General features: G+C 41.8%; 2 protein-coding genes across 11 annotated transcripts in view; both read right to left on the bottom strand.

Annotated features, from left to right (window-relative positions):
- Positions 1 to 16,591, bottom strand: part of CRACD (capping protein inhibiting regulator of actin dynamics) — a 113,035-nt gene extending 96,444 nt beyond the window's left edge. For 6 of the 7 annotated variants that reach the window (XM_052682381.1, XM_052682380.1, XM_052682378.1 and 3 more), the window contains exon 1: positions 12,319 to 12,463. The gene's annotated coding sequence lies outside the window, so the exon portion shown is untranslated. Of the gene's footprint in view, positions 1 to 12,318; positions 12,464 to 16,574 lie in introns of those variants that run through there. The other variant, XM_052682379.1, reaches the window with a different exon arrangement.
- A 277-nt stretch (positions 16,592 to 16,868) lies between these two features.
- The window catches only part of CEP135 (centrosomal protein 135), a 34,016-nt gene continuing 30,477 nt past the window's right edge, over positions 16,869 to 20,407 (bottom strand). For all 4 annotated transcript variants that reach the window (XM_052681889.1, XM_052681891.1, XM_052681892.1 and 1 more), the window contains one exon: positions 16,869 to 19,322. In XM_052681889.1, the coding sequence (XP_052537849.1) occupies positions 19,301 to 19,322 (22 nt within the window). In that variant the 3' untranslated portion in view covers positions 16,869 to 19,300. The remainder of the gene's footprint in view (positions 19,323 to 20,407) is intronic.

The following is a 20,407-nucleotide window of genomic DNA, read 5'->3' as shown; positions in this document are numbered from 1 at the left end:
CACAAGCACGGACTGGCCTATGTACACATACCATGAAAGATGTGAGAACATCTTTAGAATCTTACCGGTTTTTATTTGTGTGCTCAAGAGAAATGTATTCCCTGTGAACTCCAGTCATGCACCACAAACATATCCCTTGTTCAGTCCAGAAGCACAAAAGCACCAAACAACATAATAACCATAATAACTGTCAAATTAGCAGATGAAGCGATGCCGCATATATTGCTCAGACAATCAAGCAGAGGAGCACAGTGTTTAATTCCTCAGCCAGAAGTTACAGCAGGTGTGAAAGCCAATACTACCACAAAGGCATTTGACCCATGGTTCTGCCTTTAGGCAGCCTGTGGTCAAAGCCAACCCGGTATTCCTCCTCTGCCAACTTAATGCCCTGAGTCATTTTATATCCCGCAGTGGACATTAAATCACTTTGCACTACTTTTCTAGATAAGCTTTGTTGGCGTGAAAGGGAAAAATGCAATAAATAGCACATAGACTTTAATTTTGATTTGACCTAGATCATTTACCAAACAACTTAAATAGGCTGAGCTAAAACAGAAATGAAAAATATTCATGACGCCTTTCCATTAAGTCAAGTTTAAAATATCTTCTCAGATCCAGCTGTCACGAACCTTCCTAAAAGCCTTTTTCTAAAGGAGACAGACTTGAGGGGAGCATTACTCTTTGCAATGCTTCAGCCATTAGCAATCACAGAAAAGATCCCCCGTGCTTAGGAAATGCTCACCTGCCCACAACCCAGAGCAGGTTAGTTGCAAAAAGGACACGCAAGCTTACATTCCCCAAAGCAAAGGGCTGTTCACAGTTACCCATACTCAGGGGTAGCCAGCCAGCACCGAGCTGGAAACTGAGCTTTCCTTTAGCACAGAGCTTGCATCAGTAAAGCAAGCACAGGACCTGAGGAATGCTCCAAAGCAGTGACACAGTTTTTTGGACTGTGGCTTTTTCACCTGCCCTGCTAACTTGGAGAGCAGCTGAAGTTCACACTGAAAATGCAGAAAATCTCAAAGGTTAAATTATCCCATTGCCACTGCAAGCCATGACACTCTAGTTTAGATTTCCTGGGGTAACATTCATATACTGTTTCTTATTTTGCATGATGACAGTGACTGGCATGACACTAGTGCTATGTCAAACTGTTCATAGTTAAAAACAGACATAGATGTAGGAAGAGAAGCAAAAAGCAAACAAACCATCTGTTTCTTTTAGGGGGAAAAAATAAATAAATAAATAAATAAAAATGGGGGGGCAGAAATCTGAATATCTAGAATTTAACTTGACTTTTGAATAAAATTTATGAACCTTGGCAGAAAAAAACATTGTCATAAGTGGGAAACAGATTTGAGAATCAGACACCTAAACACATAAAATCCTATATATGTTTACTTATTTTACAAGACAGTGATAGCATGGCTGATGAGGAAACTACTCACATAAAGCAGTGCTTAAAAAAAAAAAGCAGTGCCTTTGGTGACCAAGTCTGTGATATGTTATCCTGACTACTATATGAGGCTGCTGAAGCCCAGCCTGTGTCTTAAATAGCCCATGTTGACCAGAGAATACCTTTCATGTATAAAAACAGTGTGCCAAGGATTGGCTGTAATTGGCTTTATGAACAGGAGAGCTGTCACAGCACATGAAATATTAAAACAGAGATATGAAGTTAGTTGCCCCCTGGCAGACATCAGAATTTATAGAAAAAGAAACTTCTAAAGGAAAATACTCTTCTCTACTACAGTGTTATTTAATGTAACATGCTGGAGTTACAAATGTCAAACTACTGTAGTATGCATTAGCATGCAAACCATTTCTTGCTAAAATAATAAGCAGTTGTAGTACCAGTATATATAATATATAATTAACAATAGTTATAATAATAAAATGTAACTTTATTATTATACATGTAATAGAATATAATATAATTAATAATAAGCATTATTAATGCATTAAGTAATAGCGGAGCAGAAATCCAGGTACCAGATAGGTAACCAATTAGAGCTCAAACTGCCTTAGGCATTCATTATACTTGATTACACCATCTTTTACCGTGTTCTTACATGAAGAACAACAGATAATCTATGCAGCGCAAACATCTCCCACTGTGAACCAGCTCTGCATTCCCCCTTCAGATATGGTTTACAGAAAAACTAAAAAAGAAAGATGAAATATCCACAGTGAACAGACAAGTGCTTGTGCTGTGCAGCCTGGGAAGGGGCAGCCGCACTACAACGTGCTCCAGTGCAATGAGCCCTGGTCCCACAGTCTGTACCAAAGTTCCCTCTACTGAGGAATGATTGGGTTTTACATCAGTCCCTGTCCCCAGGCACTGAGCAGACGGACACATTGGCAATCCAGCATGCTATCGGGCAGGATCCTATGGAAGAATTGGGGAATGGTGATGAAAGTTAGTTCCTTAAGTATTAAAAAAAAAAAAAAAGAAAAGAAAGAAAAAAGAATCTTTTGCAAGGCAGATGAGGCACATTTCTTGTGTTTGTTGGTAAATATATACATATATATATACACACACACACACACACACTAAATGAGGCTGAACACCATGACACCGGAGTTCCAGGAAAAAAAATGAAAAACACGATGCAGTTTTTGCAGTTGCTAAAGTAAGAATATGAATATTAATTATTTTTTCAAGAAAATTCTATGCCAAATAAGATAATGATGTATGAAAATAGAAAGAATCATGCCATGCTTACTGGATCTCAGCAAAATCTTAGGCATTCCATTATCAGCAAGGGAAAAAAATTAGACACGAGTTGCAAAAATGGCATCAATTTGGAAGAAGGCCAGAAGCATGAGGGCAAGGGGAGGTGAGCACAGGTTGCTGACAAGAAACCAAATATATGCGTGGCAAAGCGCTGCTTCTCCTTTTAATCCTTCATGAACTTAACAAAGCATTTTACAGAAAAGATAAAACCCAATGACCAGTGGAGCTGCCCCAGCAGCGACATTCTCTCAAGCTCAGCTGTGCTTCACTTGTTCTCAGGAAGCATATCAGGGATCTGGGTTCACAACTATGTGCAGCTGGACCAGGAGTGCCTGCAAGGACAAGAGCATAACTGGCTCATTATATGTACACCAGATTTTTTTGCCCTTTAAGTAAGGGCTTGGTACCAGCTAGCTGCAGATGTTTGTTTGTAGCCACCTGTATCTGTGCCCTACATTGCAGAGACTCTCCTGTGGTATTCTACAGAAATTTAAAAGGCAAGCACTGCCCGTGTGTCTTTGGAGGGTAACCTTTGAGCATGTTACCCTGTGAATGAAGATGAACAAAGAGCTCACTTACTTCATGTACAAATTCCAGGCAATTATAAAGTGCCAGCAAACAGCGTACTCATTTTGTCACCCAATGAAAGGCCTGAAAACAGCCATTGGTCTTTCAGTCCATATGTTTTTACAGAGACAAAACCATCCAACCTACACATACCAAGAGGTTATTAGATAAAATATACTGAATACATCTTCTATTAATTAAATAAATGTCTTCAGCTTGTTACCTGCCACATTAGTTACCTGCTTACCCTTCTCACAGCCTGTTCCTGTACTTCGTCACCCTCAAAGTGGGCAACATTCATGTGGAACTTTCTGTGCTCCAGTTTGTGCCCGTTGCCCCTTGTCCTATAACTGGACACCACTTAAAAGAGCCTGGCCCCATCTACTTTACACCCATCCTTCATATTCTTATAAGCATTGGTAAGATCCCCTCTCAGTCTCTTCTTCTCCAGGCTGAACAGCCTAGGTTGGAAATGCTCTGGGCTTAGAAAGTTACACTCAGAGTCAGGAAAGGGAATAAAACAGAACTTAAAGTAGGCTTTTCATAGACTGACAGGTTGAAATCACAAGAAGGAGCTGAAACTTAAGTGATAAGAGACTGTGGGTAATTGCAATTAATTGCTGAGAAAAGCAAAGCTGGTGCTGCTGTCCCTGCAGATGCAGAATTCAACACAAGCTCCATCTATGGAGCACGAAGACCAAAAGCAAACACATAACGAGTGGCACGCACGAAGGTCACCAGATAGCAATTTGAAAAAAGACACTACTAGAGACTTTCCCAGCTCCAGCCCCAAAGCACATTTGTCCTTCTACATTTGTCCTTCTGTTTGTGATGGTGTAGCACAGTTAACAGACATACTGCTGTACAAGAGCAGCTCAGAAAGTAACGCCTCCTATTTTATTATGCTGGTCCATGATGTCGGAGGCAGGTGGTGGTGGTATGGCAGTAGAGGTTGACCATTCCCACCAGTATTCCATTACATTTTGTTGCCCTGAAACAGATGGCAGCAGAGGGGCACTCTGACAAAATGGTGTCTGGCATGGAAGTGAAAGAAATGGAAGACAGACTGCATGGGCAGTCTAGTCTTCCTAGTAACACCACCATCACAGCAGCATTTATTGGCAAAAAGAAGAGATGTCATCTCATGTTTTTCACATACACACACGATGCAGTGCCACTGTCTGCCAGAAACTGAACATGCATACTTGTTAGGAAACAGAACCTCCTGGCATCCTTCTGAATGGTGCAACCCAAGCATATTGTGTAGAAGGTACTCCCACAGTGATCCTACAGCAACACGCTCTCCTTTTGACCAAGGCAGCACAACTACTGCCTGGATGTGGGTCAGATAAAGAGGTGTTTCCACTGAAATGCTGCATAGAGATTCCCATAACCAATGTTCAAACGTGACCATGGAATTGCGATCAACTTGGCATAAAGGTATTTAAGGTTTAAAACAGTACAAAGCCAAATGCAACAGTACACAGTCTGTGTACGCATTACAAGGTTTACCTACATACGCAGTCGTTCACTTCAGTATAGATTCCTGTCTGCTCTAGCACGAGCAAAATGCCAACTGTAAGCCAAGTAGGACCTCTAGCCCTCCATAGAGACATCTCTGGGTCATCTGCCAATTCACAAATCTAGGACAGTACTTGCACATTCTGTCTCGCAACACATGGTTAGATGAGCCTTTCCATTCAGCATGACATCCAAGCATCAAAGCTTTGTAGAGTGAGCTGCAGAAAGATCTGTTCCTCCTCAGGAGAACTGTCCTTCACTGAGCAGTCATTGCTGTAAGTCTAAAGAGCCACCCTGCTCTCTCAAAAATGGACAACTACTCCTCCAAGTACCCTCAAAGAAAATCTCAGAACCACCTAGAGTTGAAATGGCCTGTCCTCATTTTCAATCTATGCCAAATTGAAGGCAATTTCTCAAAACAGAGAAACTACAGCTTGAAAATAAGTAATCGGCAGATAACACTGTGCAGAACAGGACCCAGCCACAGTCACCGTTCAGTCTGACAAACCAAACATTCAACTTCCCTTTGGAATTACTAATGAGCCTTCACCGTCTCCTTTGCTCCTTTTGACAATATAAAATAGCTCCACAAAAAACATCTAGGTGGTGAAAAAAACATATTTAAATAATTTCTCTGGTCTGTAGCCTCTGGTTGGAAGGGCTGTAGAGGAAGGCCTTTAACCAATGGAAAGCATGTCACAGCACTGAGGATCTCCAAAGGTTACCTACTTCGTGTTTTTCAGCTGTACTGGTAGATATGACAGAAGCTACTACACCATCTCCACAAACCTCATCCCACTATCACCCTTTGACCACTGCCATTACACCAGTACTGTTCCTCCTGCATCCCCAGCAGTCTGTAACCTAAACCAGGCAGCCAGTAGGTCCTCCATCCCATCTCAGGAAACACAATCACCTGAAGCACAAAGTTTATTAAATATCAGGTGCTGGTATCAGGATACAGAACCTAGTAACTTGTGATGGTGTTCAGCAGGCTGTGTGGGCACTTGAAAGACTAATTGCCAGAGAAAAATACAGCAGAGTTGCTTAGTACAATCCACCCTTGCACTGGCAGCAGGGAGAGATGGAACAGGGTGGTTAGAAATAATACCAAACCCCCCTGTACAAGATGAGGGTGCCCTTCACTCCTCCAAACACAAGCAGCAGTGAGTGCCAAAGCTTCAGAGCACTGTGTCTCATCACAGTCCCCAGATAGGCCAACACAGGCTACTGCTGAGTATCTACAGGCTTGGAACAGATTTTTGAAAGAAAAGGAAAAAAATCAGCCACACTTTTTTCTTTCTTAGCAACTTCTGATGCTCTAACAGCTTTGTGAAAGCTGATGACATGATTTCTTCTGAAGAAAGGTATGAAAATTTGCCTTATTTGCAACTAGAAGGAAAAATAGGAAACTAAGGCTTTTTTTTGATCTTCTTTTCATAAGTGGCTGCTCCGTTTCACGTCATTTGCAGGGCTGGGAAATTAATAACTAATGCTTCACATTAAGCTAGGTGAGAATTAGAGTCTGGTCTTTATGTACATCACTATCCCTGTTACTTGCCAAAGTTTAAAAAGAAAAAGAAGCAAAAAAAAAACAACAACAACCCTTACAAATGTTTGGAAAAGTCAGAATTGCAATAGCAAGCCTTAATTAGTTTTCAGTGCCTTTAGCTAAGCTTATCATTCAAGTGAATGAAAATGCTTTAATTAAGCCACCTTCTAACTCAATTTCCTCAGATGTCTTCCTCCTTCTGCAATAAATGATGCAGATGCCAGAGACCACAGCTTCTGTCAGCACACTGCTCCAGTTCCCATTGAGAACATGCACACAGACACACAGGATAGCTGAGGCTGGCAGAGCCCACCGAGTCCATCTGGTCCCATCCTCATTCCAGCAGGAACATCCAGAACAGGTGCCCAGACCCACATCCAGGCAGTTTCTGAAGATCTCCAAGGAGAAGACTTCACAGCCTCTGGACAGCCTGTGCCAGTGCTCCATCACCTGCACAGTGAAGTTGTTTTCCCTCATATTCTGACAGAACCTATTGCATTCCAGTTTATTGTCCCTGCCTCCTATCTTGTTTCTGGGTAGATCCACCCTGTGCACCCATTAGAGCTTGGGTTAGGTTGGTAAAACAAAAATCAGTAATATCAGTAAAGTTAAACACATACAAAGAGTCAAAACCGTTACGAGGAAACTTGAGTTCTTGCACTTTCTTTTATTCTATGCCAAGTTCTTGCCATCTGCCCCAAAGCCTAACCTCCGCTTTCCCTTTCTTCATGTCTTGTGTTCATGTACTATCCTACTCATCACACAGTTCTTTGTCTTGTGAGATTTATACCAATGCTCTCCAATTCCTGTCACTTTCCCTTTGCTACCCAGATCTCAGGTTAGGTTCTCCCAAAGCATTCAGTCCTTCACAGTTTCTTCTTTCCTGAAAGGCACCTCAGCTGGTGCCTGGGCAAAAAGGAGCGAATGTGAGATTTGGCCCTAAAAGAGAGATTATAAGTTTGGTCATCTCTGCTCACACGCCAGCCCTCTATGGAGAACATCACATACTGCCAATCTGTCCAACAACAGCATTTGTGAGGGGACAAGTCACATTGTGGTTAACACCAGAAAGCAAAGTGTTGGGGTTTCACAGGCCTAGAGGTGACCTCAAAGCGTAATCTATCCCACTACTCTGCTCCTGAAAGAATCAAATACATTCACACTGTCCCTAACTAACATTCCAACAGTTAATGATTCTAAAATCCTCAAAACCCCAATCCAGTGACCAATCCTTTGCTCAATTTCACTAATGCTGAACCTGTTACATATCACTGAGCCAGCACAGGTGTGGAAAACACTGCTTCACAGCAGCTCTGTGACATCTGAAGGTTATCATGTTGTGCTCACCCTGCCACTCTTCTTTGCTGAAACAACCCCAACTTCTTTCAACCTTCAAAGCCCACATTTTCTAAGTCTCCTATTGTTTTAATTCTTCTCCTCCTGATTCTCTCCAATGTGTCTGATCTTTCTTGAAATGTTCACTCCAATTGGATACAATGATATAGGTGAAGAGAATTACTGCAAGGCTGGAAGCATCACTTCTCACATCCTTCATGCAGGTCTCCTATTTGCACATCACAATTCCAGGCTTGTCTTTACCGCAGTAGCATGACTTTGTTTATTTGGCTCCACAACTCATCACAAACCACAGATCTTCTGAAGAACTACCACCTAATCCCTGCTGATTACAACCACAGCGTCTCTGTCCTGTCAAATCACTTAACTTTAATTCCGTATCTAGAATATTCGCAGTCCCCCTCCAACTACATGCCAGCTGCATATGCAGTAAGCACCACCAAAGTCACCACTACAAATGCTGTAGTGGGTGTTAATGAGAAACACGGAATTTTTCACTTTATTTGCTAAAGTTTTCACGGGTGAATGTGTGAAAACTACAATATTCTGAGGTCATAACACCAAAAATTTGTGCAGGATTTCTGAAGATGGTAAAAATGCAGACCTTTGAGAAGAGGTCGCTACCTACAGCTCACATAGTTAAGACCTGACAAAGTTTCACAGGATATTAGAGGGGAGATCGTTCATTTTTGTTGGCAGATGGTGCCACAACCAAACTATATCACCTGCGCACCAAAATACACTCACAGATTTACAAGGGTTTCAGTCACTGTTTTTCTTTCTCTTCTACATTATGTCAAACTGCTCCACAGTTCACTCTGCAACTTCATTTTCCTCTGCTAAACAGTTTCACACGTGAATTTATGAATGATCATAGGGAAAGACTGCATGCTACTTCGAACAAAATCAGCTTGCTTTGAAGAGCCACATGAAAGTCTATACAGCTCAGTTCATTTGCCACAGCAGCCTCACCACCCATCGCCAGGTTCATTGAGCTGCCCAGCTCTGACTGCTGGCTTTCAGAAAAAGCTGAGCAATGAAAAAACACGTGCAAGCAGGTCAATAACGCATATACTGCATTTTGTCCATCTAAGCACTAAAGTACCAGGAAAGCTTTTACATGAAAATGACCTGAATAAATAGGTTTTCTGAAGGCAATACAGTTACAGAAAATTAAGCTAGGTAGTTGTTGTAACTAAAACGATAGAGTTGGCAATTTTGGAGATGCGAAGAGCTTGACTTTAATGATTTCATTCTCTAATAGTTAGTTACCACAGCTGAGTTAGTTACTACAGCTGAAAGTGGTCAGCAGAGAAGTGATAATTACAATAGCTGAGCTACAACACCTGGTCCCACGAGCTGAAATCACCTGAGATTAAGTTCTAAAATGGGCTTCTTCGAGGTACGAAACTGGTATTTCTGTAACTTGGCAAGTGGCATCCACAGAAACAAGAATTTAAAATGTCTTTAAAAGTGCATGAATGTAGATCACACATTCATCATTTCGCATTTGAATTATATTCATTTCACATGTATGGTACAACTGCAGCATAAGCCATGTACCCAGGATAATACACAGCAAGATCCTTACATTTTTCTTCCCCTCCAAACTTAATTAAACAAATCACTGTGATTCAGCCCATGTAACACACTGGCTCTTGAACAGTAAAATTTATATGTAACAAGCCAAATTTTATTCCTTTGTATGAAATCATAAATGTAAATGCTGAAAGTAAACTAAGTGCAATTGTCATATGCTTCTGACAAAACGTATTTTTGTTCTTAAACAAAGAAATTGTGTAATATGCAAGGCAGAGAAGCATGAGGAGTGCCTCCAGGAAGCGGTCTGATACAATAAGCACAAGGTCGACACAGCAATCATTGTTTCTTAAAGACAGAACTCACAGGATCACCGCGGAAACAAACACACTTCTTATCTGAACAGATAAAGAGGAGAATTTGGCCTGCCCAGTGGTAGCACTGATGTGATTACAGTTCATGCCACAACGTTATGTGGCATTCTATCACATTATGTGAAACCAATGAATTCTATTTTAACATGCATTTCAGACCACTTTATTAAATCCTGCTCAAACATGTACATCAATGAAAGCATCTGTGTTCAGAGCAGCTCTGAGTCTACACCACACTAAAGGCAGCTCCACACAACCGCGCTGCCCCGAGGCTGCTGATGCCAAAGAAATTGACTGTACTTTTCTAAATGCCACTGGTAGGCTTGTCTGTATTTGCTATATTTCTCTTATTTGAGCCTTTACAGAACAAAGGCTGTGCGCTGGTTTTGTATGAGGAAAAAAAATTCCTCCTAACAATCAGTGTCAGCTATTTTCAAATACAAATCAATCAGAATCTGAAAAAAATCCTTGTCCTGGCTTATGAGGAAAAAAAAGTCATGCTGCAGACATTTAAGCAGATGCTGTCTACATAAAAATTCCATGTAAAACAACAACAAAATATATTCATGTTCTTGAACTGATCATCACATTTCACCCAACGCTTATTATGTCAGCAATTTCATGTTTTAAAAGACCTTTCCTGACATCTACAGTCAGAATCATACTGAAATAAGGCTGAGCACTGTTGCTCACAAGGATATATCAATTTTCAGTGACTGAGATAACTGGCAAAGCAACATTCAGAATGACTGTGTGGCAGAGCAGAAGAAAACCTCAGAACTTCAGCATTCTCGTTGCTGTTATCAGAAACCAGAAATGCAGCTTTTTGCCATCTGCAATTAAAATGACATGTTACTGCCACAGTAACTGTCACTTATGAAATTAAACCTGTTCTATTTCAGTTTGTAGGATGCAGATGCTAAAAAAGACATTGATTTCACCAAACGGATTATCAGCTCAGCCCCACTACCACCTGCATAACACTCACAAGATGACAAACCAAAATCAACTGTAAGAAACAAATAAAAAATGAGCAAAGTTGATGCTTTACCACAGAACATTGCAGGACTTTCCTGGTTTGGACCGAGTGGGTCTGTCATCACTATGCTCTTAAAAATGACATTATATAGCACACATATGCAATAAAAAAATAATTGTTGTTGCTCATCAGTGTGAATCTTAAAATGCAGGATTGTCCAACCGGGTATTTGAAAAGACTCCTTGATTTGAGGAGGGGGATGCTCTGAGATACATTTTCCTATTGGAAAAGAAAGACCCAATGGCAACTGGGAGCAATCTCTTTGCTTCGTACCATATTTATTAATAAAAATTTCTGAATAATTCTCATAATTATCATAAATCTAGGACATAAATAAATATACCAATCAATTTCATGTAAAGTTTCAATAAACACAGAGCGTTCCATTCAGGATCGTTACTGGAATGAAATATCCTAACCCAAACACAACCTCCGTGCCTACAGACCAATACCAGCCAGGGAAGAGCTGGTTTTATGAATATGATGAGTTCCTGACTAGGATTCAAACGGCACAGAGCACATTACAAGCAGAACTAGCAATTACTGCTGTGTTACAATATACCGGTGGCTTTGTTACAGCATCTCACCATAACGTGCCTACTGATTCATGCTCCATACTGATTCATACTCCCAACCGTCGATGCATGGTGTGCTTGGAATTATTTTGGCAATGAGAATCTCTTCAGCCCACGCTACTCCACATCAAATTAAAAAATCGGTTCTGACCCCAATGTATTGTCTTCAATCTGCCGAAACAGAGCACCTGCCACACACGGCTGCCATTGGGCAGCATGAAGGGCTCTGTTTCTAGGGAAAGAGCTCTCTCTCCCTGCACAACGGCTGCACGCTATTTGGGGCCGGCACACAACGCTGGGGTGTGCAGCGGCTTTCAGCACCGCCCGGCAGTGCCGCGGCTGTCCGTGCTCCCCCCCCCCCCCCGGAGCAGCGGATCGCTTTCCGTGCCACCATTGTCGGAGCATTAATTTTTCAGGCGCACGGCTGTGGTTTCCAGGTCGCTGCTCACAGCCGGTACCGTACGCTTCTAGCGGGGTGGGTTACCCTGAAACGACACAGCAACGGCAGAACTACGACCGGACCGCAACCGGAGATATGCGGATATGTCATTTAGTGATGTTAACACCCCGGTCGCCAAGAAAGCGATGTATGTTAACGACATATAGAAGGAAAGACGCGCAGCTCGCACTGCTCTCTAAAACACACGTTTCCCAAGGGGAAGAGGACGGTTTCCCATGCAGAACAGCCCCACCCGGCTCACCTGGGGAAGGGGCTCCCGGGGAGGGGCGGAGGCAGCCCGCAGCCCGCACTCCGCTCACACCCGACCAGCGCCGGGTTCGGTCGCCCACCGGAACGCGATGGCAGCGCTGTGACAAACGGCTCGCGGCGCTCAGACAAAGCGGTGCCGCTCTGACAGGCGCCGGGTGAGACCGAGCCATCCTCCTCGCGGGTTCTGCTTTTCAGCGGAGCCCAAAGCACGCGGACGCGCCGGGAAACGCTAACAAAGGGCGGCCGGGAGAGATGCGAGAGCCACGAAACTGCCGGCAGCGCCTCCCGTAACCACCGCTCGCCTCCGTCCGTCGCACAAAGGCGGTCACGGCGGCAGGCGGCCACTTACCCACTTGCCAGCTCGCCTCGCCGTGCCCCCACCGCAGACACCGCCGCCGCCGCCGTCCCTCCGCCTCGCGGGGCGCGGCGCCACGTGCCGCCTCCCAGCGCGATGCAACGCCGCACGCGCTCACGCGCCCGCCCACAGCAGCGGGCAGCCCGGCCGCAGGGCGCGAGCCGGTGTCAAGGCCCGGAGGCAGCTCCGATACCTGCCCGGCCCGGCCCGCCCTGCGAGGGGCGGCAGCGGGAGGAGCGCCGCCAGGCTGCACCGTACCGCCCAGCCCCGGGAGCCGCCCCAGGGCAGCGCGGCCGCGGGCGGGGAGAAGGGCTGTTCGGTGCCTTGGGCGGCGGAAAGGGAGAACGGGTGAGACCGGAGCCCGCTGGTACCGGCACCGTGGTGCCGCCTGAGCTGTGCCCGGGCTCTGGATGCTGATTTGTTCGCGTCCCGTACTGAGACCTAACTCTGAGCGCAGAGCTTGCTTGGTGTGACATGCAAACCATTGCCTAATTTCATTCACCACGAAGTGTGAGGGAACTACCAAAAAAAAAAAAAAAAAAAAAAAAACCACGAAAAAATGCAGCTGTCAGCCCCAAAACAGCAGTGCAGGAAAACAGCTTTCCCTCTCTTCTGCATCCTTACACCCAGTACTTCTGTCACCTCTGTCAGGGTCCCATTCCCACAGATCAGCCAGCCATCAAGGCTGCAAGTCAGCAAGGTTTTACTACTGCTGCATCTCAAGCTTCCTGAGGAGCACACGGCAAAACCTGCTGCTGTGGAGGCTGAGGGGAGGCCTCGTGGCAGCCCCTAGTTCCGCAAGAGAGTGATTTCTGCTGGCCAGAGGGAACAGCATGGAGCTGCATAAGGGAAAGGATCTACACCTACCAGAGGGTGGTGGGCATGGCCCCAGGCTGGAGTTCAGGGTACGTTTGGACCCTGCTTTCAGACACAGGGTTTGTGTGGTCATGTACGGAAACAAGGGATGGACGTACTGCTTTGGAACCAGTCAGTTCCTTAACTTTCTGGCCCAGGTAAAAGTGCCCCTTCTGCTCTTGTTGAAGAGAACAGGATCTTATGGAAAAGTAATACCCATGGACCAAAGAGCCATCATGCACATTCTTCTGTGTCCAACACTGGGATAATTTAAAGGGAGAATATAGTTTTAGACTCTTTAATGATCTGCAGATCAGCAAATTACAAAGTCAGAAGTATTACGGGGGAGGGGGTTGGGAAATGGATTAAAAAATAAACCATACAACACTGAAATAAATGCTAACTCACTTTTTCATCTGCAGTAATCTGGAGTTCTACACCTCAAGAGGGTTGCCCATTCCCTTTTCATAACTGCAGTCATAGCATACACTGCATGAAGCCTCTGTACCAGATACGTTACTTGGAGGACAGAAAAGTATATTGAATGCTGTCTTTACATTAGCAATTACACGTATATATTTGTATCAAAAACACGTGGCCACAAACCATCTCAATTATTAAAGCTGAATTTCGCAGCACTCTTTTGAGGGATTCAGGTTTTTTACTGTTCTGCTTTGCTGCCCTTGCAGAACTTAAACATTTTAGACAGTAGAGTCTAGAACTTCAGTGGTAGTCACTAGAACAGAGGTAAAGTCAGCCTTCAGATCTATCAACTTCCTCAGTCAGTGTTTGTGCTTTCATGGAAGAGAAGCTTTAAGCTGAATTGAGATTTCCGTATTTTTTCTTAAGAACATGCTCTCTTTCTGCAAAGCGATAGCAGCTGTAAACCTCTCTGGCAAAGCAATGTTTGCAGAATCACATGGCATTCTAAATAATTATTTCACTGAGAATTTAGTAGATGTATCGACTTTCCGTGGAATAACCGTATCTGCGGTGTGCTATGATCGCGAAAAAAGACAGACGTCCACTAGATGGCACAAATACACCACAGAAAAGCAAGGAGCAGCCGTGATAGGGGGAGTCTACTATTCTTCGAGTTATATTTATGCAAAGAAAATGAGTACAGGTAGACTTACTGCACATGCAGCTTTAGTCCAGTATCCCACAAGTCATATAAAACAATCAGATGTCAACATAAGTAAAAGCTCAGTGCAAAACTTCCTTCAGAACTTTGTTTACAAGTGGCAGTAACCACACTTTCACTCATTTCTGTTTGTATTAAAAAAATACACAATCGTATTGAAACTAAGTATAAAGAGCCACTGGCATCCACACTGATTCCCCAACTGTCCCCTTTTCCTATCATGCTACTGTTGTTGATATAAACAAATAGTCTAATTCCTGGAGGCATCACTGGCAAGCCTGTGGTGGAGCAGCTACACTCAGACTATGCTCGCCTAGTCCCACGCACAGGAGAGGGAAATACATGATCAATACCAAAACTCATCATCTAGCTCTGCTTGACTGTAGATTATTTTAATATTGAGGGGAAAAAAGCAATAGAAATTTTTTATACTCATAAATTTTAAAAGTCAAAAATAACATAGAAAATAAAGCATAATTTCACTATATATCACAAGCACAGGATAATAGAGGCTGGAAGGGACCTCTGGAGATCATCCAAGTGCAGCCACCTGCTAAAGCAGGTTCCCTACAGCAGGTTGCACAGGAAAGCTTCCAGGTGAGTTTGAATATCTTTGGAGGAGACTGCAATCTCTCTAGGTAACATGCCCCTCTACCCTGTCACCCTCAAAGTAAAAAAGGCTTTCTTTCTCACATTCACATGGAACTTTGTTCCAGTTTGTTTCCATCACCCCTTATCCTGTTGCTACGCACACTGGTAGATCACGTCCAGGGAAAGGGCAAAAGTCAGCGGGCACAGGCTGGAAAGAGCCTGGCACCATCCACTTTACATCCACCCTTTAGATATTTGTAAGCATTGATAAGATCCCCTCTCAGTCTCCTCCAGGCTGAACAGCCTCAGCTTGGAGATGCTCCAAGCCCCTGCTCATCTTTGCACTAGGGAGCCAAGAACTGGACACAGGACTCCAGATGTGCCTCCTCCAGGGCAGAGTTGAGGTGGATGATCACCTCTCTTGACCTTCTGGCCATACTCTTTTTAATCCACCTCAAGATACACTGGCCTTCTTGGCCACACAGATACACATGGCCAACTTTTTATTCATCAGGAAACCCAGGTCCTTCCCTGCAGAGCTCCTCCCCTACCCCGTACTGATGCATGCAGTTATTCCTCCCCAGGCGTAGGACTTCACACTTGCTCTTGTTAAACCTCATAAGGTTCTCCACCTGTCTTTTTAGCCCTCCTGGTCCTAATGGATGGTAGCACAGCCCTCTGATGCACTAGCCCTCCTCCAAGCAACAGATGGACAAAGTAAACTAATCACACTGCTGTCAGGAAAATATCATCACCAAATCAGCTGCAGCTGTGAGCCCACAGGAGCAACTGAGGAGAGGGTCGAACTAGACAAAGGAGGTCCAGCTACAGCAAGTTGTCCAGGACTGCAGCCTGGCAGGTTTTGAATATCTCCATGGACAGGGAAACTCCACCACCTCACCCAGCAGCCTGCTACACCATTTGACCGCTCTCACAGAAGAGGAAACAACAACTGCACTGTCAGATTTAAATTGAGCTTCCTATATTTTCATTTGTGCCCACTGACTTCTGCCCTTTCCTTATCACTAATACTGCCTCACCACCCATTTGGCATTTATAGACACATTTCCTCCAATGCATTTTCTCCACAGACTGAACACCCCCAGCTCAGTCAGCCTCTCCTTATGTGAGAGATATTCCAACTACTTCGTCATTTTTGTGGTTCTTTGCTGGTTACACCAAGCCCTCCTGAGCTACTGAGAATCTTGCAGAGCCTCTCACTGCAGGAGGTAGTGACCTAAGGTAAGTCAAGACTCTGTTACACCTTAGTGCCCCAGGCCTGATCCCAGCACTCCAGCTGGGGTCATACAGATTCGTTTAAGAAATGGCATTTAAATAATAGGTCAGCTTTCCCACACATGCACCATTTTTGCATGCATTTTGTTCTACATGAGAAGACAGAAACCCTAAACTTAGCCCTCTTTAATTAGCACCACATAGAAATATCACTATTTTCAGATCTGGGGTTACAAAAAATAAAATAAATGCATTTTCAAATGAACTCTATAATTGCTCTTTAACATTGTTCATCTAAATTAACATTTAGGGACAACACTTGTAACACCGCAATGCGATGGAAAGTACAGCAACAATAGCAAGGTGGCGAAGTTTTTGGCTGCAGCAACTGTGGACACAGAAACAAAGGAAAAAATCTGCTTACCTTTGGAAGGCCTCAGTAGTCAGGGATCTCCAGTGAGATACCCTTACCTCCACTGCCAACCCTTAAATGAGGTCTGGGAAGGGGTGGATCATGGCTCCACTCCTTCTGGTCACTCATTGCTTGCACCTGAGCTCCCCTAGGTTGGCCCTGCCTTCCCACCAGGTGCTCAATCACTGTTTCAGATCATGACTTAGCATTTCAGCTACAGTACAGTAGGACACAAAAAATTAAGCAGCATTCAAAAAAAAAAAAAAGGCCACAGAAGTTTAATCAAGCACTTCAAATTTTAATAAGTTCATAAAAACCATCCTTTTATTCTCTCCACTTTTGACAATACACTTGCCTTGTTTTGTAGAAAAAGCAGCCCCAATAATTACAGCCTCACCTTCATTATTCTTCTAATACTTTTCCTCCATTCCCAACTGTAGAAAACAGAAAACAGATTAAGTAAGACTTAATGTCTGCCCTACTCTGCTTTCTACCAACCCCAGATGATGATTAAAACAGGTCATAAGGATTCCACCATTTTTTGGTCTTTCAGCAGTTGAGAACAGCAAAGAAGATTCTTTGAACAAAGTCCAGCAGAGATGATCATATCCCCTGACTCACATTTGATTTCTTTCATATATGACAGTCCACTGATTTAAATCTTCCACAAATTTTGGCTTGTTTTGTATTTTCAAATATAAAATATTTTATTTTAATGCAAAGTTGTTTAATTCTTACTTTTCTTTTATTGTAGTTGCTTACAAAAATGTATTCAAAATAATAGGAGCAGAAGTGATGTCTGAATATCAGCATTGTTTTTGTTTCAGAAAGCTGCTTCAGTCACTGCAATGACACTAGCTTTATTATACCTGTTGTGCTCCACGATCCACTAATTTTTACAGTTGACAGTCATGTAAGAAGGGTTATTACTGTGTTATGGCTTTAGTAATAAAGACAAAGTATAAATTTCATGTGGGAATAAACACTTATTAATAAGATGGAACATTTGTCTTTTTAACTTAGATTCCATTTTGAAGGCTTTATACACAAAATAAGGTGTTTAGAAGCCACTACTGAAAGAACCGAGAGCAGAAAATGAACTGGCATAAAAAAAACTGTTGACTTATTTACAAATGGTGATAAACCACAACATATAACAACCTCCCCTATTTCTGTAACTGCCAAATGAGAGACGTCAAAAATAAGAAGTATGGATGCATACATTTTAAAATAAACAATTCCTTCCAGTGGCTCAGAAGCCTAATCTGATACAAGCATTTTTCAGATACTCCTGAATGTTTTCTAAGTTGTTTTTAATTAGCAAAATGTAATACATACACAACACACACTAAATAACACAACTGACAAAATACAATATGTAAAATCAAAATATATCGATTTAGCTTGCAATTAGCTTTTATCTACAACTATGAGACAGTATTTCCAGTTAACTCAATATTCTGTATAATTTACAACTGTAACAATCATAACGCAAAATAGACAAATTCTAAAAGCAAAAAAAAAATGTTTTTCTTGTTATTTAATAGGTTGTTTACGTACTCTTTAGGGATGCTTTCAATATTAGCTGGTAATCACGTTTTTTTAAATTATTATTCAAAACATTAAGCAGTCATTGCCCCACCTGTTGGTCAATGCAAAGATGTGCAACAGTCAACTCCCCCACTTCCAGTCCTCCACATGACACCTGTGAATACACACCACATCAACCTCAGCTGCCATACATTCTGGAGCAGAGTGATCTGATATACAATATCCTGCATAGACAGATATTAAGAGAATACCATAAGATTCTGATAGCACACCTCATAGTCTAAATTCATAGCTCTTCTGCTAAATACACTAAATATTTTAAAGATTAGCTCTCTCTACACTTTTATCTAATGAGTCATAATGTAAAGATCTGTGTCAGCTTTCTAACAACTTGAGTTGTGTGAAGGATTCCTGATTTATGCTCTTTAAAAAAACTTTTTTATTCTCCCAATATGATTTGGAAATCTGACCATGCTTTTTAATTAGTTTTATAATATTTACTTCAATACACCTTTTAAAATACCAGTTTTCACTTTTTATTTAATATTGGGATAGTATTTAAATGGTACATAAACACTAGGCAAAAGGAGATGAGTAGTTACACGACAAAAACAATAAAGAACAATTGATATTCTTTATTAAGAAAAACATTCAGTAAGCAAAATACATTCATAAAATACATAGACATTCTTCACAATATTTGAAGTATTGAAAAAACACTTGTTAAAAACCCAAACACATAGGTTATCATCATCAGTATGAAACATACACTGGCTCAGCACTTTTAAGGCAAACATGTATGTTATTCTCCTCCTGTTAGCTCACAATAAAATAGACAAAGTTCTGTAACCACGTAACAAAAGCAACTAGAAATAAAATATTAATAGAAAACAGGAGATAATCATATCATATACTTGTTTCTTTCATATAATTATATTATGTATGCAGAAGTCACAAAACCTAGCCAGACTTGATACCAACCCCATCAAAACAACCCACAAAAAAATCCCAGACAGTTGGGAGGGCAGAATTTTGCAGAGTTGGTTGCTTCACATGTATTCAGAGATTTCACAAAAGTAATCACTGATTTGAAGAAAACAGAGGTAGAATACAAAGTCATCCTTCATAATTTTCAATAATAAGTCCTTATAACACAGAAATGTTATGTTTGATTGCTCAAATACTCGTTACTCCTTGAAGCTCACGTTTCTAGGGGAGAGAAAAGAAATTTCAAAATAATGCTACTACATTCTAATGAAAATTAATGAAAATTAAGATAAAGCAGTAGTAATAATTAGCAACTTTGTGATCTCTTCTGTTATTCCTAAATATCAACCATTAGTGTACTACCTAAAACTCTCTATTCACTTCACTGACTTATTGCTCAAGTGCTTAGCAAAGTAAACGTGAGCTGAGGAGGAAGATGAATTCTTGAGAGGATTAAATCAGATCACAGAAATACAGTTACAGAACAATGCAATTACAATGTATGCTTTACTGTGTTAAGTTCCCAGGAAGGAATAAGTAGATAGACTGAAAGATGATGATAGATGTGCAGAGATTATTCTAATGTACTTATCCACAATACATTTATAAGGTAAGACAGTAATTTAGTTTGCATATGAATTAAAAAATACTTTCTTTCAAATCACATACTTTGTGAAATTGAAATATTTGCTGATAGGATCTGATAATGACATAAAAACTAAGTAGGAAAAGTAGAAGGATAAAATATTTCACCACATGGTATTCTTCAAGTTTATCAACCAGCCTACATTGCATTCAACTATAAAGCAAGAAAGAATAAGGACAATACTCCACTAATTACGTTCATTCGAAGAAATATATTACTTATCATTATCTTAAGAACAATACAGAAATGATCCACAGACTACTAGGCAAAATGTTGATTTAATATGCAACAAGGTTTGCTTAATGACTCACCAGTGAAGCAGAAGAAAAAAAAAAAAAGACAACTCCTGTGTTGTCCTCATTAATATTTTATTTTTGTTTCTTAGTTTCACTGTCAAAAACTTGTGGAAGAAAAATTGCTGGCAATGTGGATCAGGCCACACTGACCTCAGTTCTCAGGAAACTTACGTTTTATTAACAAAAGCAAGCCTAAGAACAGGACATATGTATTTACCAACATAAATAACTTAAACTCTTGTCAGTTTGGAATTCTGCTTCCCAGAGCTAGCAGACAGACAGTTACATTCATAAGCTTATTGCCTGATACGCTATTTACCAAAATAATCACTGCTCTCTCTCCCTGTCTTTCCATTCTTCACTGC

Source organism: Tympanuchus pallidicinctus, unplaced genomic scaffold (assembly GCF_026119805.1).
Source record: "Tympanuchus pallidicinctus isolate F22 unplaced genomic scaffold, pur_lepc_1.0 scaffold2, whole genome shotgun sequence".
NCBI classification, from domain to species: Eukaryota; Metazoa; Chordata; class Aves; order Galliformes; family Phasianidae; genus Tympanuchus; species Tympanuchus pallidicinctus.
This window is presented reverse-complemented; position numbering and strand designations above follow the sequence as displayed.